Source organism: Diabrotica undecimpunctata, unplaced genomic scaffold, assembly GCF_040954645.1.
Source record: "Diabrotica undecimpunctata isolate CICGRU unplaced genomic scaffold, icDiaUnde3 ctg00001005.1, whole genome shotgun sequence".
In the NCBI taxonomy this organism is placed as follows: domain Eukaryota; kingdom Metazoa; phylum Arthropoda; class Insecta; order Coleoptera; family Chrysomelidae; genus Diabrotica; species Diabrotica undecimpunctata.
In genome coordinates, this window is record NW_027312528.1 from 1 (window position 1) to 26231 (window position 26231).

The 26231-nt window shown below is 33.7% G+C and overlaps 1 protein-coding gene across 1 annotated transcript; it reads left to right on the forward strand.

Annotated features, from left to right (window-relative positions):
- Window positions 1-1108: 1108 nt before the first annotated feature.
- Window positions 1109-25921, forward strand: LOC140431655 (glucose dehydrogenase [FAD, quinone]-like; the record flags this gene model as incomplete). Its single annotated transcript, XM_072519543.1, has 7 exons — window positions 1109-1231; window positions 9514-9805; window positions 14749-14925; window positions 18214-18411; window positions 18756-18862; window positions 21875-22091; window positions 25557-25921. Coding segments are annotated over 7 exons (1401 nt in total), but the record flags the coding sequence as incomplete, so codon positions are not given.
- Between the last annotated feature and the right edge of the window lie 310 nt (window positions 25922-26231).

Below are 26231 nucleotides of genomic sequence, written 5' to 3' on the forward strand. Positions count from 1 at the left end.
GACTGACAAGCGTAATGTAAAAAGTAAAATTCTTAAATAATAGTAAAATAACATTCAAATCAACAACATTCGCGAAAAGCAGAAACTGAAAAATTATTAAAAATACATTACTCCAAGGAATTATGCACAATAATATGTGGTAAAGTGTGGAAAAGCCTTCATAAATCATGCACGGCACGGGATTGGGCCGGAAAACTTCAAATTTTAGATGAAACGCGTGATGGACTTGTTGTGGTTCTAACATAACCTTAAAATAGTGGGGGATGGCATGGAAAATACGATCATTTATCTGCTAAATGAACTAATTTGTGACTTAAGAAGTAAAAATCAAATTCTAGAGGAACATAATAAACTGCTATGGGGAAAAACATAGAAAGCATACAGAAAAAGTTAACAAAAAATTCCATGGAGGGGTAAAAAATATGCTGTAAAAAACTAAGAATAACAATAACAATCCATTAAGTTTTAAAAGAACAAAATGATTTTGAAATAGACTACAAAGGTCAGTTGACGCAGCCACAGAACAGCCACTGTGTTCTGTTGATTTGTCTAAGCTGCCACCTAAACCAAGAATATCAAGCAGTTCAATTGCACCCGTGACGCCTGTTAAAGATATCAACCGTCCCGCTTATTGAAGATGAAAAATGATAAATGGGAAAGATCCACTCCAGGGAACCAACGGAAGCTCAGGAAATACTTAACTAATCTAAAAGAAAAAAAAACTGGATCAAAAACGTTATCTGCGACAAAATGAAAACCAGGACAGATAAGTACAAAAGTTCATTTAAAATTACTGTTTCTAGAACTAAAAAATACCTCATTTAATGCAGCAAGAATTATGGCCGAATGGTATAATTTTTAACCATTTTCAGAATGTACACAGGCACCCCCAGTGTCTAAAGACAGTCTACGGCACACACCAAAAGAAATTATCAGTAATCCACTTAAATATGCAATCAATTCAAACAAGTATTGGTGCCCATTATATTTTATCCTAGAAGATCATGATGAATGCTTTGCTCTTTGTTTAACTGAGCACTGGGAAAACAGAAGAACAACTGCGAGACTACAATGTGCGGAATTTTAAACTGATCTCTTCATATTGTAGAAGCAGTTCACAGAAGCATGGTGGCCAGGTGCGGTATACATCAAAGACACGTTTATAGCAAAAGCCTGGGAAGATATTTCTAGTTTATCAGAAAGAACGGTGTTTGAGTGTTCCGCTGCAGAGGTGCGAATTAATAAGAAGAAGATTGTAATCCTATCCCATCTACCGAACGGAAGACCCAGAAGGTTTTAATAAACAAATTACTTTGTGATTTAGTTGACAAGGCTCCAACATTTTTTCTGGCTGGTGATTTTTTAACTTAGATATGCTGCTTGAGGGTGCGATGTGGCCAGACACTATTAAAAAATGTTTGTGAGCTCCTTTGATATTAAACCTTCCATCAAAGACTATACACGCATACAAGGTAACTAAAAAATCGTGTATAGATAATATTTTTTACAAATCTTGACATATTTGATTCTTCTTGTATTCAATCCTCATACATCTGATCATACTGCTCAAAAGGTAAAAATTTAAATTAAATGAATTTGAGTCAAATATAATAAAAAACACGAATATTTAGCAAGGAGAATAAATGTTTTTTTAAATTCATGTTAGGTAATGTAGACTGGGTATCTGTTTTTGAGACATTCGATGTAGATAATCAGTGGGGATGGTTTTATGAGATCAGTTCAGAAAATTTTTTATAAAATGTTTTCCACCTTCAAAAGAGATAAAACACAGCAAATATAAAAAAAAATCAAAAAAAGTACTTTAAAAATGATGATAAAACATTGCAAATCTAGGCTTGATGTTTTTGTTTACACTGTCTACCAATAATGTTGATTATTAAAGATATTTACAGGACAGAAAAACGCAAAATACAATTCTTTACTCACCTCAATCTCGAAAAAAATTGTTATAAAGAACGAATTGAAAATAGCGAAAATAAAACTAAAATGGGCTTGGCAATTGGTAAAAGAGATTAAGGGTAATTTCAAAAATCAAGGGTAATTTCTGTTTTGGAGGGTGACCCTCAGGTGCTTTCTAACGAAATAAATCAATTTATGGCAAATGCCAGCGTCAGAAGCTGTAAAGAAAATAAAGCATGTAAAAAATTTTTAAATTAATATCGAACAAACTAATCATTGTATGTTTTTTAACTCCCGTTTCAGAGAAAGAGAATAAGTCACATAATAAATAACTTAAAAAACAAGCATAGCTTTGGTTATGATGAAATATCAACCAACTTAATTAAATATGTTATATACTTTTATAGTTAATGCTTCTTTCAGGCAAGGTAAATTTCCTCAAAGTTTAAAACTGGCAATTGTGAAGCCACTACATAAAAAAGGAGTGATCTTACTAAGATGTAGAACTATAGACCAATAAGCCTTCTTCCATCATTCTCAAAAATATTCGAAAAAGCAATATATTTTTAGACTACAAAACTTTTTTACTACAAACAACTTATTTAGTAGTTCACAGCATGGTTTTCTCGCAAGAAGATCTGTTTGAGACAGCTACCTATGATTTTATATCAAAAATTTTAGAAAAAACTGGAGGCAAAGATGAAAACACTAGATGCTTTTTTTTGGAACCTATCTAAGGCTTTCGATAGCCTAGATCATGTTTTTTTATTACAAAAATTACATCTTTATAGAATACAGGGACCGGGCATTAAAATGGATAAATCATTTCTCACAGATAGGTCGCAAAAAGTATGCCTGGAGAAAAGGGGATGTAAGGTTTTACTCTGATCCTATCAATTTAAAATTAGGCATACCACAGGGGAGTGTCCAGGGGCCTTTTCTCTTTTTGGTCTACATAAACGACCTTCCAAATGCGGTGGTTAGTAGTTCCTCAAACCTTGTAAATTTCGCTAATGACTCAAATGTGCTTTTCTGTGAAAAAACTTTAGAAACACTCCTCACAGTGGCAAAGCCAATCCTAACCAAGGGCTGAACAGTGGTTAAGTGGAAATCGGTTGTTGCTTAATACTGATAAGAAGTTTTTGTCTACTTTAGAACCAGCCAGTCACGAGAACAGTTTCCAGATACAATTAATTTTCTATCACAAAACACGGAACCCTGATAGATCAGTTTAAATTTCTTGGTATTCATATTGACCAGAATCTGAATTGGGGGGGAACAAATACAAAATACAACAAAAAAAACTGAATAGAGCCTGCTACTCATAAAGAATGTTAAAGAGCTATCTACGACCAGGGGATTTTTACTATCAATATATTATGCAAACTTTTATTCTGTTATGCGATATGGGGGTAATCTTCTGGGGTGCTGCCAGTAGATAGAGCTCAACTGTCCTTTTATAGTCCAAAAAAAGATAGTCCGTGTTGATCTTAGGATTAAAGGCGGGAGAATCCTGTAGAGGCCGATTCAAATCACTCAATATACTCACTTTCTCAGCCATCTATATATTTGAATGTATTATGTTAGTTTTTAAAAATTTTTCTTTGTTTTTTGTCACCTGCTTCCCAATCATGAATATAATACAAGAAGCCTTAATTTGAATTTACGCGCTATCTCAGAGTTTTGTTTTGTCACCTGCTTCCCAATCATGAATATAATACAAGAAGCCTTAATTTGAATTTGCCACTTCATAGATTGTCTATAACAGAGAGAAGTCCTTTGTATGCGTGTGTTAAATTTTATAATAGACTACCATATGACATTCAACAGGAAACACACTATAGAGCTTTTAAAATAAAGGTTTTTCAACACCTAGTTGACATTGAGCCCTATACTGTGGCGGAGTACCTGGCCTATCCTTCTCCTCGATCAGCATATTTAATTTGTAATGTTAATATATTTTAAATGTATATATATATATATATATATATATATATATATATATATATATATATAACGAGTTTATTACAGCTGCCGCCGTTTCTCGCAACCTAGCTTCCAACGCTTGCGATCGTTCCAGTCATCTACTTGTAGACTCCTATCTTCCATTGCACCTTTTACTTCTTGTCTCCACGTTCTTCTTGGTCTTCCCTTTTTCCTGCGGTTGGTGGGGATCCACTGTAACATTCTCTTTGGCCATCGTTGATCATTCATCCTTTCTACATGGCCATACCATTTCAGCCTTTTGCATTCTATAGTTTCCAGGACGTCAATGTCTATGCCCATACGCTCTCTGATTTCAGTATTCCTTACTCTATCTCTTCTAGTGAGTTGGCAACATCTTCTCCAATAATTGCTTTCCATTGCTTTTATTTTGGATGCGTCATTTTTATTTATTACCCAAAGCTCTGAACCATATGTAGCAATGCTTTCTATGATACTTTTGTATATCCTAATTTTTGTTTCGGGTGATGTGGTTATTCCAAAGTATACTATTCAGTTGACGTATTGCTGAATTTCCTTGACCAATTCTAGTAGCTATTTCTTTTGTATTTCGACCATTGTTTGTAATGTTTACACCGAGATATTTATAGCTATCAGTATTTTGAATTTGTTTGCTTCCTAGTTCTAAGTGCTTTCCTTCACCTCCCACTACTACGTACTCTGTTTTTGATGGATTAATTGATAAGCCCCACTTAGTATATTCTTCACCTATTTTTCGTAACATGTAGTGGATATCATCTTGATCTTCTGCAAGTATTACTTGGTCATCAGCAAAATGCAAGCTGTACAGTGTATGGTCTCCAATTTTAACACCCATAGGTTCACATTTTCTTTTCCAAATATCCAAAACCCCCTCCAAAGAAATCTTAAAGAGTGTAGGTGCAATGCAGCAGCCTTGGCGAAGTCCTTTGGTCACTTTTATTTTTTTGTCACTTTTTGTCCAATCTTTATTACACTCGTCATATCATCGTACAACTCCCTTACAGCATTAATGTAAATCGGTGGAATATTCTTGTCTTCTAGCACCTGCCATAGCTTGGCTAATGGGCACTGTCATACGCTTTTTGAAGATCAATAAATACCATGTGTGTCTCCATATTATGTTCCAAACGCTTTTCTATTGTTTGTTTTAGGCAGAACGCATTGTCTATACAAGAACGACCAGTACGAAAGCCACTCTGATCTTCAGCTTCTTCCCAGCAATCTTCAATTCGGCGTTTAATTATCTTCCCGTAGACTCTACAGATTAAGTTAGTTACACTAAGCCCTTACTTACTTACTTACACTAGGTAGTTCTTACAATCTTTTCTGTCGCCTTTATTTTTGTATAGATTGCTGATATATGCAATTTTCCATTCTGGGGGTAGCTCTTCTCCTCTCAAGAATAAATTAAAAGTATAAGCCAATAGCTGAAATAGTTTGTCAGGGCCATATTTAATCAGTTCAATGGGTACTCCCCCCGGTCCTGGAGCCTTTCCATTTTTCATAGCGTTGGCGTGTTTTTTAATTTCTTCTGGTGTTATTTCAGTTTCTTCGCGGTAGGAAATATCATATTTTTGGTAGCCAATATCTTGGAATTCTGTTCGATCTTCTGTCAGCATTTGTTCATAATATTCGACCCATAATTCTGGGGCTATTAGAGTTAACCTACTGCATTCTTTTCTATCTGTTCTACTATCTCTAATTGTTTTCCAGGCTTCTTTACTTCTTGCTGTACCCATAAAATTTTCTACGTTATCGCAGGCTTTATTCCAAATCTCATTTTTAGCTTTATTTACCTCTTTTTTTACTTCTTTGTTTAAGCTGTTGTACTGTTGTCGATAGTAAGGGTCCTTTGTTGCTAGCCATTTGTTATAAATATTCTTCTTCTTCCCCACAAGATCTTCTATTTATTTATTCCACAATTCATTTCTATTTTTTATGCTATCCACTTCTCCAATAGCTTCCATTGCAGCTTCGTTAAGAACTTTCATAATTTCGTTGTACGTATTAATTGGTGAGGAGTAACAAACATCGTGCAATTTCAGATTCAACCTCATTCGATACAGAAACTGGGTAGACTCATTTTCAAAACCTTGTAGATTATATCTCTTTGTTGAAATGTCTTGCAGTATCATTGAACTTTCGTTTTCATTTTGTCGTTGGCTTCCTTTAAATGTAAATAGTAGTGACGCTTTAAGCAAATGGTGATCAGATCCACATTCTGCTTCTCGATGGACTCTAACGTTATTAACCTTTATTGTGGAGTTTTCTTTGCATATACAGTAATCGATTATCGATTTCAAATTCCTCGTTGGCTGAATCCACGTGAATTTATGAATATCCTTGTGCTGATAATATCCATTCATTATCTTTAAATTCATATGATCGCAGAAACTTATTAATCTCTCACCGTTTTTATTTATTTTTTCTTCTCCAAATGGACCGACCACTTTGCTATTTACTTTTCTTCCGGTTCTAGCATTTAAGTCACCTAGTAGAATTACTTCCTTCCTAGTTCCAATACTCTCTACCAGGTCCGTCAATTCGTCGTAAAATTTATCCTTTACTCGTCCTTTTCATCTTCAGAAGGTGCATATGCGCCCACTACCACTATGTCACGTCCTTTTAGCTTCATCTCAACTTTTATTAGCCTTTCGTTTATTTGTTCCCAGTTCTTAATATTTCATGACAGCCTTTTCTTTATCAATATACTTACACCTGCTGCTGCTCTTCTGTCTTTTCCTACTCCACTATAGAAATGAACAAAATCTTTAAACTCGTCTGTCCCTTTCCCTTTTTTTTTTGTTTCTGTAAGGACTGTTACATCTAATTGAAATCTCTTAATTTCTTTCAACACCTCATCAAGCTTAGTCCGAATACCTTGCACATTCCATGTTCCAAAACTCATTAACCTTTTTCGTAAGCTGGGTCGTTTTCCGTTAAGACCGTCCGGCGTTTTCTTTCTAGGATTTTTTGCAATACAGTTTTTTTTTCCTAGTGATGGGGAGCAGGCCCCATCACACGGACATTTTAAATGTGTGATGTCAATATATATATATATATATATATATATATATATATATATATATATATATATATATATATATATATATTTAATCTGTAATTAATAATGTGACGTTATTTGCTCAATTATGTTTAAAAATTTATGCAAATAAAAATTTACTCTACTATACTCTACTCTATTAACAATTTAGTGCCAAAAAATCCGATTTTGTTAAATTTTCGTTGATATTTTATCTGTTAACCCAAGGATGCATGACTGGATCATTGGTATATTGGCTTTTATTGAGCAATTTTTTAATAATACATTAAAACAGATAAAAGTAAAGAAACCTTAATTAAACACCATATTTTGCATACGTAAATTAAATGTTCTTTACAAATAAACGCGTTCGCATTTTCTATTTATTTTGGATGGATACATGGAGCATCGTTTTCTTTTCATAATTTTGTTGATAGTCGAGCCCACATTGTAGTTTCCACTTTTCACAAATTTTCGCATGTCTTCAAAAATATACTTCTGGAGTTTTCCGTTTTCCGCTCTACTTTTAATGTATACGAAAATAATTGTGGACAGTTCCTTTAGGAATAACTACGGTTTATCATTTCGTCCATTCTTATTATTGTTGGAGTGTTTAGTCAAAAATAAAATAAATGCATTGAGAGCCCCTGCATCCATCATATTATTCCAGATAACAACTGGCGCCATCTTTTTGTTTGTCTTTTACATGTGTAATTTGCAATTTTATGATCCATTATATTAACACCTCCTTTTCTTTTCATATAAAAATGTATAATTTTTGGTTTCGTTTTTTCTGTTTTATCAATATGTTTGTCATTATGGACAGTGCTCAACAATTTCACAGCTTTATTGTTTTGGGTACGTAACTCACCAATGTAATATTTTAGCAAAATCCAAAACAAGAACAATTTACAGGTATTTCCTTGTTTGTTTTCATTTCTTTTGGAATATCTCTTTTATTTTTTCTAATGGTTCCAACTGCACCAATTTTCAAGTCAATACTTGCAAATACAGTTTTGAACTACTAGATTTCTGGATCTATGGCGTATTGAATTTATTAATTTATTCACAATATTTAAGCTCAAATTACTTTGAATTTTATCATCATCATCTTTTCATCAATAGCATATCCACTTTCTGATTCATATAGCCATAAGAACTTAATACCATGCTTGGCTGGCTTACTAGGCTTATATTGGATAAATTCACATTTACCACGAAAGCCAAGTAATTGTTAATTAATTGTTATATCACATTTTGATATTATTACAGTTTTACACTGATTTATAAACATATTCCACACAGAGCAATTGTCAAACAGCTGTAAAAGTGTGCATACGCATTTTTAAATACTCCGCATTTTAAAGGTATCAACAATAGTAAACTAAAGCAAGAAAATTTAAAAGCCTTTATTCCGGGTCACTTATTAGAGAGCAAGGGTTTAAATCGGGATATTAATACTGAATTTGATACTGTATATTGAATCCCCTTTACTTATCTTAAATATTAAACTAATGCATAACAAAATCGAAAACAATTTTACAATTGAGTATATTGAAAAATGAACTGTTATTGTAGCTTTTGAAGATAATATTCCGCCTCGGTATGTTATTATAAATTGAGTTTTTTGTCCAGACAAACAATTTGTAAGTAGGGTTACTCAATGTTATAGGTGTTTGAGGTACGGTCACATTTTAAAACAACGCGCTATCTCAGAGTAAAATAAAATTTCTTTTTATAAAGGCCAAGTAAATTAATGAAAACTCAGAGGCTCTAGTCTAAAATAAGTTTTCAATTTTATCCAACTACGTTAAAAATTTTCCTAATATTACACAAAATAAAATGTCCTTAACATCTGCGCCAATTTACTTCTAAGGCAGCTACGAGTACTAATTTTTAATCCAACTTTTCGGCAAAACTCGAACAATTACTCAGTTCCTAACAAAAAGAGAAAAGCCAATTCTTCTCCTACTGTATCTTCCAGCTCTGTTCAGCCACCTCCTATGTTTAACTTCAGATTGGGACAATATCAACCTCTACCAGCTAATCCACCCCGTTCCTCTTCTCACACTGGAGAAAGGGAGAACCAAGATATTGCTCGAGCTATGACTTACTTTGTAATTAGTTGGTTTTGTTTGTTAACGTAGCGATTCAACCAAAAGTGAGCTTTATCGCTGAACAAAATTCGCGAGTAGTATAGAGTTGTCGAGACAATGATGATGAAGATAATATTAAAAATTTGATTTATATTTGCTGCAAAAATATATAAAGGCTATCGAATTAATTAAATATTTTATGGTTTTATCTTCTACCTGTGAAGTGCTAGATTATCGTGCATTAGCTATTAAATGCTATTATTTGCAATTTTTAACTGTTCTGATCACGTCAGTAATTTTTCCCATCCTCTGTAAAACCACCTCGTTACAACTCGACTAAGCTTATTTGTACAATTCTCCGATACACCCAGATTTCAAAGGCTTCCAGTTTTCTGAGAAGTATATCCGTTAATGTCCAACTTTTGATACCATATAAAATGTTTATATCTTCTATATTTTATGTTTTAGGTATCTCATGTCCAAGCTCACTTACGAAACGGAAGACGTTGTAGTGCTGAAAAGGCCTTTCTTCGTCCTGCTGCAGCGAGATCCAATTTAAAAATTCTCACTAACAGCAGAGTAGTTCAAATTTTAATCGATCCGTTTACCAAAAAGGCTTATGGTGCTCAGTATGCCAAGGATAAGCAATACTTTAACGTTTTTGCTAAAAAGGAAGTTATTGTTAGTGCTGGCGGTCTTAACTCGCCACAGCTATTGATGTTATCTGGAATTGGTCCAAAAGAAGATTTAGAACAGCTCGGTAAGTATTTACATATGTATATTTATATAGTTCGTATTTCGTTTACTTTTATAGTGATTATTTTTAATTTAACTACCTTCTACATGTTTCTTCTTTTGCCTTCTCCTTAATAGAAGTGGACGATTATGATAGGCTAGTTTTCTATGCCTAAGGCTAATCCAGTTACCGTTGACGCACTTTTATGTGAAAACATTCCTTTTTATTCCTTAATCTGAATGGTTTTCTATATATTCCTTTTATTCTTCCAATATTTCTTCAATATTAATGGTATCAATGCATATTTTTCCTTTCTAAAAATTTCCATCTAAATAATAAATCAAAAAAGCAAAAAAGCAAGAATGGATGACAAATAAAATATTGCATATAATGGAAGAGCGAAGGAAATTAAAAGGCAGAAATGTCAAAAAAATACAATAAGGTGCATAAAAGTGTACTTATTATTGAAGAAAATAAATAGAACAAACGAAGCATGTCTGACTGAGAAATGCACAGAAATTGAAACAGTACGACGGAAACATGACGATTTTCATATGCACAAAAAGATTAAAGAGGTACAGAGCACCAGAAAATAACGCTGTACCGGCATAGTTCTAGATTTAGAATGTCAAATTTTGACTACTATTAAAGACAAATTAAAAAATGGAAAAAATGCATTCAAGATGCCCAGAAATAACAGTAAACGAAGATGTATCAATGGTCATTATAGATTAAAGATGGAAATGATCAGAAAATAATAAAGTACATAGTAAAATCTTAAAGCTATTAAAGAAACACCAAATCACAGCTCTTACAGCTATTTAACAACATATATGCGAGTGGTCACTTACCAACAGATTGGCTATTGTTAATTTGCATTGCACTTCCCATAAAGCCAAAGCTAGGAAATGTAAAGCAAATAGATCAATTAGTTTGATAGGCAATGTACTTAAAGTACATCTTACAATGATTTAGTCACGCATATACACCAAATTAGAAGAACACCCAAAATGAAGATTCAGAGCAGGACTCAGAAAGATTGAATCAATTTCGGTTTGCAGGATCTAATACAGAAAGCCAGGATGTCAATGAATATAACTGGTTGGTTGTTCATTGTTTATCAAGTTTAAGTTTTATTGGAAATATAGATGGGAGTGACTCTCAGTACCGATGCTGCTTAATCCTTCCAACGAGTGATGAGTTCTGCTAATTTGATTCGTACTTCCAGTATCTACTCGCCACTATAGAAAATGTCACACCGAGAGTGCAGTACGGCTAATATAGGAATGCCCAATTGCCGGATTTCACGCCTTGTGCTTGGCGATACAAACAGGTCCAAGTGGTAGTCCCAGAACCGTACCCAGATCTCTACGCCGGGCTCTGTTATTTATTATAAAATAATATATTGATAAAATAATTGCCTTCAAGTAGCCAAATAAGAGGCATGAATTTGAATAAAAAGACCTTACGTTTTTAGCGAGAATTTTATTATAAAACTGTATACTTTATTAAACTAACAAATGTATTTTAAATTACATTTCTTGATAGCTATAAATATACCGGGTCGACCCTCCGGTAACTCGATTTCCGTGCACCCAGCCCAATATCCAAGAAAAACTTTTTCTATTGTAAATATGTGAAAAATTAACGGGAATATCGAAAAAACTTTGCACATTTTTTAATCCCGGCGATGTTATTAAAAAAACAAGTTGCGCACTTGAATCACTGCGAAATTTTAACACCTACTATGAAATTTTTTTTTGTGGAAATCTGAAGTGCAGTTTTGTCCTTGTTAAAACATAATGCAGTCTCGCATTTTTTACACACAACATATGTTTAACCTAGTTCCTTGGCATAGCAACCTGGTAGTTTTCAGCGAAACCTTGTGTTATTCCATATGGGATAATGGTTTTCCTTGCCCACACTTGACCAGATGAGCAGGTATAAGGTTTATAGTGTAAGTTATTTAACATTATATTATATTTATACTTTATTAAACTAACAAATATATTTTAATTACATTTCTTGATAGCTATAAATATACAGGGTGGAACCTCCGGGAACTCGATTTCCGTGCACCCAGCCCAATATCCGAAAAGCCCATACTCTGATTGGACTGGTAAATGCATTTTATTGGTTATACAGTGTAAAATAATCGAGGTTACTCACAGATATTCAATTAATTATACTAAAGTCGTCCTCTACATCCGAGATGTCGGATTCGCTTTCGCTACTCTCCCCCTGTGTTCGCGTGTATTATCAATTGGTCTACGTCATCTTGCAGGTTGTCCCGCAGTCCACATCTCAGTTTCCGTTTTCTCAACAACATGAGTGACATAATTGCGCCAATTTTGCTCTGTGACGAGTGCGAAACCGTCGTCGATCAACTGGCGTACCTCGTCGTTTTTAAAAGTGGTATTATGGGTACCTACATATCGCTTAACTTGGTTCCACACCATTTCTATAGGATTCAATTCGCAGTGATATGGAGGAAGCCTTAAAATATAAACATTATGTTGTGAAGCATACTCATCAAGATGATACTTATCGTATTGATCTTTAAAAGCACGCGCTGCTTCTAATAGCTCGGATTTCAAATAACACTCCTCGAAAAACATGTCTTTTTCCACTAACCATTCCTTGATTGCAGCTTTATTCCAGGAATTGTTAGGAAATCTCTCTTTACGGGGAGTGGTACGATGCATTGTCCATTACAATGACATTCTTGCGACCATTATTTGGTAAATTTGATATTAATGTCTCCTTAAACCACGACTCAAAATATGCGGCATCCATTTCATCGTGATAGTCGCCATCATTTTTCTTTGCCAGAAAAACACGCTGTGTGGCAGAAAGGAAACCTCCTGAAAAACTTGCATGCAATAAAACATATCGTATACCTCGTTTAGTAGGTGCTTTTAAGCCAGTACTTAAACCTTTGAGAAAAGCATCACGACTGTTTTGTATCGTAGTATCGCTCCATTCGTAATTTATAGATTGGCCAACATTAACCCACGATTCGTCCAAATATATGATATTGCAATGGTCTTTTCGCAAACGTCGTATAGTTCTCAAATAATTATGGCGCCAATGAATAATATCCTCTAGCTCCACCATGATGCTTCTTCGGCCACGTTTCTTATAAACAAATCCAATATCTTTCAGAAGTCTGTATAAAGTAGAAAGAGATAACGGCTGTATATTCTCATTACCTTGTATGAAGTTATGTATATGCTTTAATAATGGCGGCAAATTTTTCATGAAAAATTCACAATGAACAATTCTCCGTAGAATACTTCTTACACCCTCGTCATATGTGAATATTCTAGAATTTGATTAACACACTCGTTTTTTACGTTTTTTTGGCGATTTCAACGTTCCACTCTGTTCTTTTTCTTTTTTGAAATTGTAAATGCTTCTTTACAGACAGAACACCAGTCATCAACGAAGTACGTCTTACAGCAGCACTTACATTAAGTTGTTCCGTATTTTGTAAAAAACACAACACATTTAACACTACGAGTTTAGCGCAAACCGCTAAATAATTCACCGGATTTAAACTTATGGGACTCCATGCTCTCTGTTGAAACTCGGACTAAATTTCGAAGTGTAGTTTCCTTTTTCAAAAGCACTTTTACCCCCTACCCATCCTTAGGATGGGTAGGGGGTGAAATAGGGAAAGCTTGGAGTTTATCAAATACTAATTATGACAAACAAGTTTATGGCCATATTTAGCAAAGAATTGGAAATTTGAATATTATATATAATATCTATAAATAATATCATTTCCAAGTTTCCAAATTCTTTCCTAGAAATTATGTAGGTTTTTTCTATTTTATGTAAAACATTAAAACTACAGTTATTGTATGTTGTTCTTGTAAAGAGGTGTTCAAATGTTACTCTTATGAATATGATTCAATTGTATATCTCATGTTGACGTTTTATATGCAAAATTCATAGTTTTCGTTGTCAATAACTAATCAATGCCTTTTTATTCTACTGTATACGTATACATGATATAAAATATTTTACTCGTACTGCCGGCAGATGCATTTTATCCAAGCCGGTCCTGTGAAACAATGAGCAATCAACAGCTGGAGAAAACCGACAACCCTGCGCGTTTATTCTCCATAAGAAAAGCATTGCCGTATCTTACCCGTACTGCACTCTCAGTGTGACATTTTCTATAGACGGGGTGCCTAGGTACGAATTATAAATACTTCCCATTTAATATTTAATTAGTATTTATAAGAAGTTTGTCTAAACCGTATTTATTTTACAAATTCTCAATTGTCAATAGAACCACGTGAAAGCCAAACAGGGTCGTACTGATGTGTATCATATGAGTTTTAAAAATATTTACTTTTGAAACTGTTAGTCTAGATAGAGGAGATATTGAATTAAATCACTATTTATTGAAGGTTGAACTCTGAATACACGCTATCCCGAGAACCCAGTACCTCCCCTCGAAACTGTTAGTGTAAGAATTTATTGAAATTTAATCATTATATCACAATTAAACTCAACTCTAAAAAATAACACGACCAGTAAATAACTATAACATAAATATAACACAATATATTAACTTAAAAATCAACACGATACAATTTGAATTTAAAATGCTGGCAAGTTTGGATCTGTAACATGAGAATCTGTCTGGCTTAAGGTAATAAATTATATTTAATAGCCTCTTGACGAATTAAACGGCGAATATCAACACTTGCTCATATTTACAGATGGGAATTTGCTAAATGAATGTACTTTACCATGCAAATTATTTTTAATTTCACTAAGAAAATCTGCTGTTTCCAATATCGATTGAAGTGCCTCTGGTAAGGATCTCTTATACTTTCTTTAATAGCCAATATAGTTAAATATATCTTTTTGTCTGGATAAAATTAAATTCTTCCTCTTTTTCCATATTTTTTATGTTTTATGTAATTTTGAATACCAGATATATTTTGTAGATATACCTGTTATCGCAGATTTACCAGTAGGAAAAAAGATGTACGATCATCCAGCCTTTCTGGGACTAACATATGAAATAAATCAAAACATTGTGCTAGTTCAAGATGAAATATTTGGAAATGTTACAGAAGTATTTAAGTTTTGGAAACTTGGAACAGGAGCTTTAACTTGTACAGGTAAGATATCCTTATTCGTCATTTATTATAATTATACAGTACATAATAATAATGTCCCCAAAAAAAGAAGTCCATGGTTGTAAGATCTGGAGATCACGCAGGTCGTTTAATATCGCATGTTCCACTGATAACTCTATTCGGGAAAGTATTGTTTAAGTAGTCTTACTCCTGATTTACAAACATTAGTAAATTTACTAATGTTTGTATTTTGAGAAAGATTTCCGAAGTGGAAATTGAAACGTCAATAAACGTATTTTAATCTTTAATTGTGGCTTATTCCCATTTAAATAGTAATTAATTTAAAATGCCACAAGAAAATAGCTTCAGAACAATATAAAGCATGGAAAGTTAACTTTATTGTTAGAGACACCAAAGTAATTAAAAAAAGCGTCTATTTTTGACAGATAGGGATCTACTACTCCAAAGAGCAAAACAAAAAATAATATGGCTTGGGAAACAGTCTTTGTGCGAAAAATCAACTAGATGACAAATATATGTTTACAGGACAGAATAGAAAAGTCAATTTATTTATAAATCTTATTAAAAAGAAGGTTGTAAATAAAAAGTACCGATGACCATTATTGAGGAACCATGTGGTTCCTTTTGGAAAGGATTTTACATCGAATGTGATGTATGAAAATTGCTAAAGTTCTCGTTGAAAATAAAATTTTTTTGTGTATATATTAATATATATATATATATATATATATATATATATATATATATATATATATATATATATATATATATATATATATATATATATATATATATATATATATATATATTAAAGGTAGAAAGTTGCGACCTAGCTCGCAACAAAGAAAAGCAATATAATAAATGTACGTATGTACGTATTTCTGACTGTAGGTTGTCTTCAGTACGGTGCAGACAAGTTAGAAAAGGAGCATGTTAACTTGGAAAAGGATCACTACAGGAGCGATGCGACCAATTTGTGGCAATAATGTTAGAAGACTCTGAGGTTTTCAGAAGAACAACTAATACAACCAGAGGAAGCTTAGCTACCTGAGGAAAGGAATGCAAAGTATTTAGAACATTTCAAATAACAAGAAAAAGGTTAATGCGAGTTAATAGTAAAATAAAGATAGAAAGTATCGGCATAGTTCGCAACAAAGAAAAACAGTATACTAAATATAATATGTATAAGATGGGAGGCAACCATATATACGTACGTATAGGAGAAAGTTAACATACTCGCTGCACTTGTTTTAACACTGTATATCTATAGATGACGATAAACTTTTCACTTTTCACTTTGTTGACGACCATGTCATATTAGGTGAGGGTGAGGATGATGAAAGAGATATAATCAGACTGAAGAAATTGCTCCCCGTAAACCTAGGTGCATGAAGTACGGGATCGGTAAGTCAACAGTGCAACATTTATTTAATTTAGTGTCAAAAAAGGTCTTCTGTCATAAATAAAAGAACAACAATGAAAGCCTCTTCTTACGTCGACGTAGGAACGGGTTGGGGAAAAACAAAACAGGTTTTTAAACGCAAGGAGATTTTAATGAATCCCTTAGGTGGTTGATTTGCTAGAGAGGTGATCAACGGTGGGAAGCTAAGTATAATCTGAGCTACAAACAATTTTAGACCTAAACAACTTAATAACTTAGACGAATCAAGATTCTTTTTGAATTATCTTTTAACTCGAATGCTAGATTTCGCAAATGAAACAGAGGGTCATAAATTTATCATCATCATCATCATCATGCAACCTCTTCTGTTCACTGCTGGACATAGCTTCCATTTTTCGCCACTCTTCACGGCTCTGTGCGTCTTGTTGCCATGTCTCGAATATGCGTTTAATGTCGTCCATCCAGCGTATTGGTGGTCGTCCTCTGCTGCATTTGTCTTCTCTTGGGCACCAGTCAATTAGTTTTCTGGTCCGTCTTGAGTCTTTTGGTCTCGCTATGTGATCTGCCCAATTCCATTTCAGCTTGGCTATACGTTCGACGACATCAGTAATACCTGTTCTTTTTCTTAGGTCTTGGTTCCTTTTTTTGTCACGCCGAGAATCGATCTTTCCATGCGCCTTTGTGCCACTCGCATTTTAAGTGCTATTGTTTTTATGAGAGTGAGAGTTTCTGCTCCCTATGTCATAATAGGAAGAATGCATTGGTCATGCATGTTTTTCGTTTTATAGCCATCGGGATGTTGTTCGTAAAGATGGTTCTTAGTCAACCATACCTCGCCCAAGCAAGTGTTATTCGCCGTTTCATAAATTCAGTAAAGAACAAATCACGATTATGATCTATTGCAATACTACAGAAAGTTACCAACTAGTTGATCATTTCAGGCAAAAAAAATCTATTAAGGGCACTAGAGCAGGAAAAAATTACCTCTTGATTACTTCAATCAAAAAAAGGTGAATGGAAAAAAACTGGTTTAGGAGTGGTTTGAAGCTAAATTTGTACCAAAAATTTAACAGCTAACAATTTACCACAAAAAGCTGGGTTGTTGATCGATACCGCACCTTTACATCCTAACAAGCTTGTGCTTAAGTCTCGGCCTATGGATCAAGGCGTTATTGACTCTATGAAGGAAACCACAGCACAAAATTACTTCGAACCAACATTGAAAACAAGGCTTTTTGAAATTATTCATCATTCTCGACTGTATTAACGAAATCTCATCTCCAAGGGAGTCTGTAAAGTCTTCAACAATTATGTCATGGAGTCATGGAGAAAATTGTTACCAAACATCGAAAATTGTGAATGACTGGAAGTTTGGGAAGACAAAAATGGACGGGTAAGTTTAGTACACTCAGTTCCTGTGGGAGAGAACTTAGACGCAAAAAACTTGCAGGAGTGGTTAAACAGTAACGCTATCGACCTGAGATTTCAACATTTCACCGATGAAAACCTCCTAAAAGAAATTACGAGGACAAAACAAAGAGAAATGTGATGATCAAGAATAAGATAAGTACCTTTAAAAAGTGCTACTCGCAGCTACAAGCTGATTATGCGATGTAGATATGATGATATACAATGCAGAATTAATAAACAAGTTTTCCATTCAAAAAAGCAGAAACAAATGGCGGACTAGTTTTAAAAAGTGTAAAAATCTAAGTACAAATTAAAAATTGTAAATTAAAATTTAGGAGAAACTAATTTTTTTCACTTCCTTCAACCAGTTAATAACATCCTCAATTTTTCTTATCAGCGACAACCATGTCGATCAACCCCACGGATTAACGAAAGTCAACTGTATTTGATTTTATCTTGTACGTTTTATTATTTTATTAGTTTATTTTGTTTTTTAGGTGGCGTGGAAGGGTTATTGTATTTTAAAAGCAAAGTATCTGATGACCCAGATCCATTAAACCCTGACGTAGAACTCATATTTTTAGCAGGAACCATTGCAGCTGACAATGGACAATTATATACAAAATTGTTTAATGTACCACGAGATACGTATGACAGAATTTGGAAAAGATACGAAAAAAAAGCCAGCATATCAAGTATGTATTTTAAAATATCTCTCATAGTTTTAAAGATTTCAGGTAGAATTCGATAATTCACTAATGTTTGACTAAGAATGCGATAGAAGCATAACAGTTCGATACTGAAGCATTAGCCGAAAAAAAATTGTACAAATGTTCCACAATTGAATCAACAACAAAAGATTATGTACGTTAATTTAAAATAAGCTGTGAAGATTGAATTTGGTGGAACTTACTTCCTTGTTGCTCCGGCAGGACCAGAAAAAACATTCCTATTTTTATTAATATTTGCGAGGACCAAATCGGAAACTTAAATAGTCCTAGCGTTGTTTACCTGGAATAAGTTGCAACTTCATAAATAGGGAGACGAACTAAATATGCTTACTTGAAATTACCGTTAAACAGGCAAATCAATGAATCACCAGCTTACAACATCGCCAAAAATTGCGCAATAGCAAATATTTTGGAGGTATGCAAATTAATAGTTTGGGACGAATATACAATAACCCACAACCGGCAACTGGCGTCACTGGACAGAATTTTTAAAGATATTCGTGACAACCAATACATTTTTGGTGAAGCCATGACTATATTCAGGTGATTTTCGTTAGATTCTTACAATTATTTCCCGATCAGTTGTTGTGTTGTTGACATGCGAGTGTTGTTGCAACAAGATGGAAGTATAATTATGTTTTTAAAGCAGTTCTTAGACATTGAAAATGCTTAAGTCGCTATTGAGAGCTCAATCGGATTGATCACCTTACTCGCAGATTTTAATTACTACACAAATTTGAAAAAGAAATGACGTAGTCAACTATACCATACCTCACAAATTACAATTAAAAGTAGTCAGATGCCATTATGCTGAATAACATTAATCAACTTCGACTGTGCGGTGAAATGCAACGTTAAAATGTTAAGGCAACAATCATAAAGGAAAAATACAAAGGAGAGGATGCCTTGATCCCGCGTATACGGATGATTTCAAGGGACTTAAGATTTGATTATAAGCATCTACAATTTCCCATGTTTTTGACTTTTGCAGTAACGATAAAAAATCTCAAGGCTTCCGGCTAAGCCTGGAAGACGGTTGGAAATTTTGGGAAATTAAATTTGGAAGTTAAGTATGGGTTAGAAGTTTGGAGAGTTTTTATGTTTCGCGCGTCGGATAACCGTCATCGTTTTATATTTACGCTCCGTAAAACAAAACAAAATATTGTTAATCATAATAAATTGAGTTAATTAATTTTTTCATAAGTAAATATTATGTTTGAGTATTTTTATTTTTGGTTTTCCATTAATTTTTATAGTTTAAACTTTAATGTCCTATAAGAAAAATAAATAATAAGCTCAACAGTCTTCCAGGTTGAAGCATCAACAACCAGTGTTGTTTCGCACCAACGCCCACGCCAATCCCCGCGCCAATCACCACCCTAATTCTCACGCCAACCTCCACCCAAACCACGTCACCATCGACGGTATAAATGAACCGTCCGGCAGCGGTAGTAGTGCATTGACTGGTGACCAGTGTAGTAGTGTCTGGGGGTTCGGGAGAGTGAGACCTCGGATGCCCTAAAGAAGACATAAGAGAGGATCGAAAGTTCGGTGCAATGAGAATCAACGCGGTTCAACCCGGAAGACTGTTGAGTTTAATATTTATTTTTGTAATAGTATTAATTTTAGCTGTAGATTTAATTGTACTAACAGCGGAAATCTTTCGGAACATTTTATTCACATCTACGGGAAGGAATTTTACCAGCTCTGCTCTTTTACAATCTGCTTCTTTTTGATTTAACATTCCTTAAAGCCTGCCGAGACCATAAAGTCATTCCTACAGTTCTAAAACTCAAACAACATATTTCTTCTTCTCATATCTCTCAAATTCTTAGAAAGACTAATTTTGCGCTTCTCCGTGAAACTATTCATTCCATTAGACGAAAACTAGGTGTCACAAATAGCAATATTTTCAATATGTGGTCATCTATTCATTATTTCAAGGTACACAATATATTATGGGACATTTTCGACCGTATCAACACTCAAACAGACCTAAAAACTTTCGAATCTAAAAATGAATCTGAGAAACCCAAATTAGCGCATCTAATATCCAAACAAATTCCAAAAACCTCAACGTTGGAACCCACTACAGTGGTTCATAACTTTTCTGATTTCCCAATCTCAACCATTGCTGCTCAAGCTTTAGCAAAAGGTGTCAATTACTCTGTTACCATAAGTCACATTCCAATTGAGAAAATCATCTGTCAAACTAAAGGAGCCATCTCCAGTTTCTTTTCCGAAGAAGCTCAATAATTAGACAGGACATCGCTAGAGTTCTTAGAAACTCAAAGCTTCCTACTCCAAATATTAGCCAATCCGAGAAGAAAGCCCTGAAAGAACTTCGGTCAAATTAAAATTTATTCATTCTGCCGATAAAGGCAATGCCACCGTCATCCTAAACACTTCTTCTTACATTATAAACTGTAAAATCTCATTAATAATCCAGACTACAGTCCAATTCCTAATAATCCAACAAACTAGCTGGAGAAAACAACAAAAACTATTACCAATAAAACCTCTCTTCCTGTTGACATAAAACACCTCAAATATATGGTCTACACAAAATTCGTAAAACCGATATTCCTCTACGTCCAATTGTCAGTGTATATAACTGCCCCACACAACTATTGGCTAAGTATTTGGCCAAAACGCTACAACCTTTTGCCGAAAATGCTTCATACTTCGTCAAAAATTCTTTTCATTTCATCGAACTTCTTAAACAATACCCTATCTCACCGTCAGATATTCTAGTAAATTTCGATATCGTTTTACTCTTTACAAACATTCCTATAGACGAAACTCTAAACATTCTGAAAACTAAATACCGTCTCCAGCAAGATTGCTTATCTCTCATTAAACATTGTATGTTCAACACTCATTCCATTTTCCAAAATCAATTCTACAGACAAGTAAATGAGCCTATATCTTTATGGAAGACTTCGAAACGAGCACTATCCACATCAATGCTCAAACCCACATATTGGCTACGATATGTTGACGATATATTCGTCATTTGACGAGATGACGGCATAAGGTTATCTTCAACATGGAGACCTCTTATAAAGTCTGCTTCATCCGTGAATCAAAATTCCACTGTCAGAAATGTTCGCACCAACTCCTGCGCCAATCCCTGCCTCAATCCCCACGCTAACCCTCACGCCAACCTCCGACAAACCACGTTACCATCGACGGTATAAATGAACCGTCCTCTGTCCCCAATGACGGTAGTACATTAATTGGTGATCAGTGTAGTGGTGTCTGGGGGCTCGGGAGACTGGGACCTCGGAAGACCCGAAGAAATGTAAATGATGCTGTTTTGCATGGATAAACTGCTGATGTATCTGTTGTCGAGATAAATGAATTTGCACTCATTCTGTTAATATCTGGATTATCGTGCTTAGTAAAGTATGTTTTCTGATTCTAGATAATGCCGATGTTAACGCATCCAAAATCGTTTGGATTTGTCAAGTTAGCTTCCAAGAACCCATTTAGGTGGCCAAAATACTATGCAAACTTTTTGTCAGATCCCCAAAATCACGACATAAAAACTTTTATAGCAGCTATCAGAGAAATTCAACGAATTAGTACGAGTCCCACGTTAAAACAATTAGGAGCTACTATAGTAAGAACCCCACTACCAGGTAAATACGTACAAGTTTATGATTAGTATATATTATTGTAGCATTAGAAATAGTTTGTTTATAGGTTGTTTAAGTGAAATATAAAATATATTATATTTTATAGCCTTCTAACTTAATAAGTTGAACAAAGGAGAACTGTGTGTCTCAAGCTGGTCATTTAGAATTATGTCTGTACTTATTTTGTGAGGCGTTAATGGAACGAAGTACTGCCGATGAAATATTCAAAAAAATCAATGATTTTTTTGAGGAAAATGGACTAAACTGGAAACAATGCGTTGGTTTCTGTTCTGATGATGACCGAGCCATGACAGGAAAATACAGAAGTGTAACTTGTAGTATTCGCAGATAAGCTTTGCTAGAAAAGCGAATGCCAGATAAATTTAAACATGTTGTCCATGAAGCGCGTTTGTTTTTAAAACTATGCTCTGAAATGGGAAGTGTTCATATTGAGTTATTGCTACACACCGAGGTAAGATAATTATCAAAAGGAAAAATATTGAACAGGTTATTTGAGTTGCGTTCTGAAGTACATGTGTTTTTAATGGAAACCAATTTTTTGGTAAACCAAGTTTACCAATTTAGAAAATTTTGTGGTTGAGTATGAAATAAAGATTAAAGATAATCTTATTTTTAACATAAAACATCATTGTCAAATGCTAATTAATAGTTTTAAAGAATATTTTGACGAAGACTATGCTCAGTTTCTTTTAATACGACAACCATTTATTTTGGATAGCATTCCTGAAACATTAAAACAGGATGAAAAAGAGTCTTTAATAGAACCATATTGTGATGGGGGTTTGAAAATAAAGTTTTCAAAATTAGAATTAATCGAATTCTGGTTAAATACTAAAAACGAATATCCAGCCTTATCAAAAAAAGAATTGTCATTTTAACTTTCTTTTACGACCACTTAACTGTGTGAAACTCTGCTATGCTATAAGTGAAAAATAAATATCGCAGTAGGCCTAGTCTTAATCCAAATTTACGAATGAAACTAAGCACAATTGATCCTGATACCGATTCACTTGTTGTAGCTATGCAGAACCATCCTTCTCACTGAATTTTTTGACTATGTTAGAGTGCAAGTTTTATTTTTTTACATTTATAATGCCCTTTTTTAAATAAATACAATTTTGCCAAAATTAGTAAATTTTATTATCTACATTTAGTGACGCAGAATTTATATATTAAGAGTAAATAAGTCAATCGCGGGAAATATTATTAAAAATAATTGTGAAAATTACCGAGGAATAGCTGTAACCGGATCTATGAGTCGAATATATATAAAGGTGTTAAAGAACCGAATCGAGAGAGAATACTTAGATTATGAAACAGAAGAACAAGCAGGTTCATCACTATTGACCACATTTTCTCCTTAACCCAGGTAATAGAAAAACAGATGGCAAGAAATCAAGAGATTCATATGTTGTTCGTCGACCTACGGAAACCCTACGACAGCGTTCCACTGAATAAGCTGTGGCAATCAATGGAAAGCACGAATATTAATATAGAACTTATAAAACCCGTCAAAGTGCTATACAACCAACCAATAACAAAGATAAAAGCAGGGACACAAATAAAAACAGGATTTATAACATCAAAAAGATTAAAGCAAGGATGTTGCTTGTCTCACTTTATTTAAAATATACCTCGAAAGTGCTTTAAAAAGATAGAAACACAAATGTAGGACAATGAGGATACCGCTCACCAATACTATGGTATAAACGCTTAACTTTGCAGACGATCAAGTAATAATGGCTCAAGATTATGACGATTAAAACTATATGGCAAGAAAATTAATTGAAGAGTATGATATATGGGGTCTAGAAGTAAATAAAAAGAAAACCAAATACCTCTGCATTGGAGTAGAACAAAAAGATCTCATATTAGACGATAACACCATGATAAAGCACTGCTGTGACTACAAATATCTAGGTATCACTATTTCACAAGATGGAACATTAGACAAGGCCATAAGAGAGAGAAATACGTCAGGGAGAAAAGCCATCACAATGTTAAACACCATTTTATGGGACCAATCCATCAGCAAAGAAAATAAAAAGAGGATATATGAGACTATAGTAAAAAAGTATCACTTTATATAGCTGTGAGGTATGGCCACTAAAAGAAAGAACACTGTCAACGCTGAAAGAGACGGAAATGGATTTTTGGAGAAGAGCCGCAGGAAGATCTAGAAGAGAAAGGATTACCAACGAACGCATTAGAGAAATAATGGGAATCAAACGAACAATCACAGATGACCTAACAACAAAACAACTTATCTGGTTCGGACACATAGAAAGAATGGACGAACAACGAATGCCAAAAGAAATACTAAAGTGGCAACCAGAAGGAAAGAGAAAACGAGGTAGACCGAGAAATAGTTGGAGCGAAGGAATAAATAAAGAACTGAGAGAGAAGGCCATAGAAGAAGATCTATGAAACAACCGGTCTAAGTGGCGATTGGAAGTCGGAAAACGGCGGAGAACGTTATAAACCGACAAGTAGTAGTAGTAGTAGAATTTATATAAGTGGTACGTGTAACAAAAAAGTTTGAAAATCGCTGCAGCATATCATCCGAATGGTCTTATAGAATACAAATTGTATTATGAAATTGACTGAAAACTGTTACCACAACGACCAAAGAAAGAAAAAGCAAACAATGCTCCGCCATTATCGTATCCTACTTCACCAAAAATAACACTTTCTAGATTTAAGATTTGCAGGTTCTTAAAAACTTTATTCCTAAACATGACATTTCCATGAGTCTCTTTCTCGTGAATAAATAGTGGATATTAGCCAGTTGTAAACTATCACAATTTACGCTTTGATTTTTTTTTATTTTTTTACTCTTTCTCGTGATCAAAATTTAGTTTAATAGTGAATATTAGAAAGTTTTACAAACTATGAAATTTTGGTATTGATTTTTTTACTTTTTAAGTATAAAGAAGATTGTCACTACTCGTTTTTAAGAATCTTTTATAAGTTTTATATTATAGGTGTTGTAATGTAATAATTTATTAATTAAAAGTATTAAATTAAAGTAAGTAAATTAATTAAAAAAAAAGTAAAAAATTAAAGTAATTAAAAAACAATTTAATTTATTGCTTTTTTTTAACCTCGTAAGTAAGATTTTCAGTTACAAAACCTCGGAAGAAGGTTTTCTTTATAAGACAAAACCTCGTAAGTTTAATGACAGTTTAAGATTTTAAGTTGCAACACCTCATAATCGACTTTTTGACAAAAAAAAATAATATTACGAAATTTTACTCAACGGTAATGTAATAGTTACCCAAAAAGAATCCTACACATAAAAAATAAAAAAAAAAACTCAATGTTAAATACCGCTGCCAAAATGTTTTTCATCTCTCCTGTAAAGTTATATAAAATTGATTTACTAGGTTTTGCAGTTTATCCGTCGCAATGTGCTTTTAATATTTTAATAAATATTATTTATTTTAGGTTGTGAGCACCTGGTATTCGACAGTGATGAATATTGGGAATGTGGTCTAAGATCTCTGACTAGTAGTGTCTGGCATCAAGTATCAACGTGCAAAATGGGACCAAAAGCAGATCCGGAAGCCGTGGTTAATAATAAAGGAGAAGTTTATGGAGTAGAGAATCTGAGAGTCGCTGATACAAGTATAATCCCTTTTCCATTATCTGCACATACAACTGGACCTTCATACATGATCGGGGAACGAATATCTGATTTTATTAAAGACAAATGGGAAGCAAATACCATATAATAGAAGATTCCTTAATATTTTATTAATGTAAAGATTATTTTACAAAATATGTATATAAGTTTTATTATAAGTATTAAAATAAAGTCTATTCCATGAATATTCGACTGTTTTAGATTATCCCGATAAATATTTTACTCTGCAACATACGACACCACCTGATATAAATAACACTGTAACTCTATTTACAATGTTTTCTAACTATGGATTCAATAACATCTGTAAACGATAACCTTTGTTTTGGTCTAATGGCTTTTATCCTGTCTTATGTAAATATAAATAAATTTAACAAAATAACCTCATGACAACATAGATGCCTACTACAATGAGTTACGCTATAAATTACAATTCGCACACGAGAGAGCTGAAACCTTCTTATTAACGCACAAAA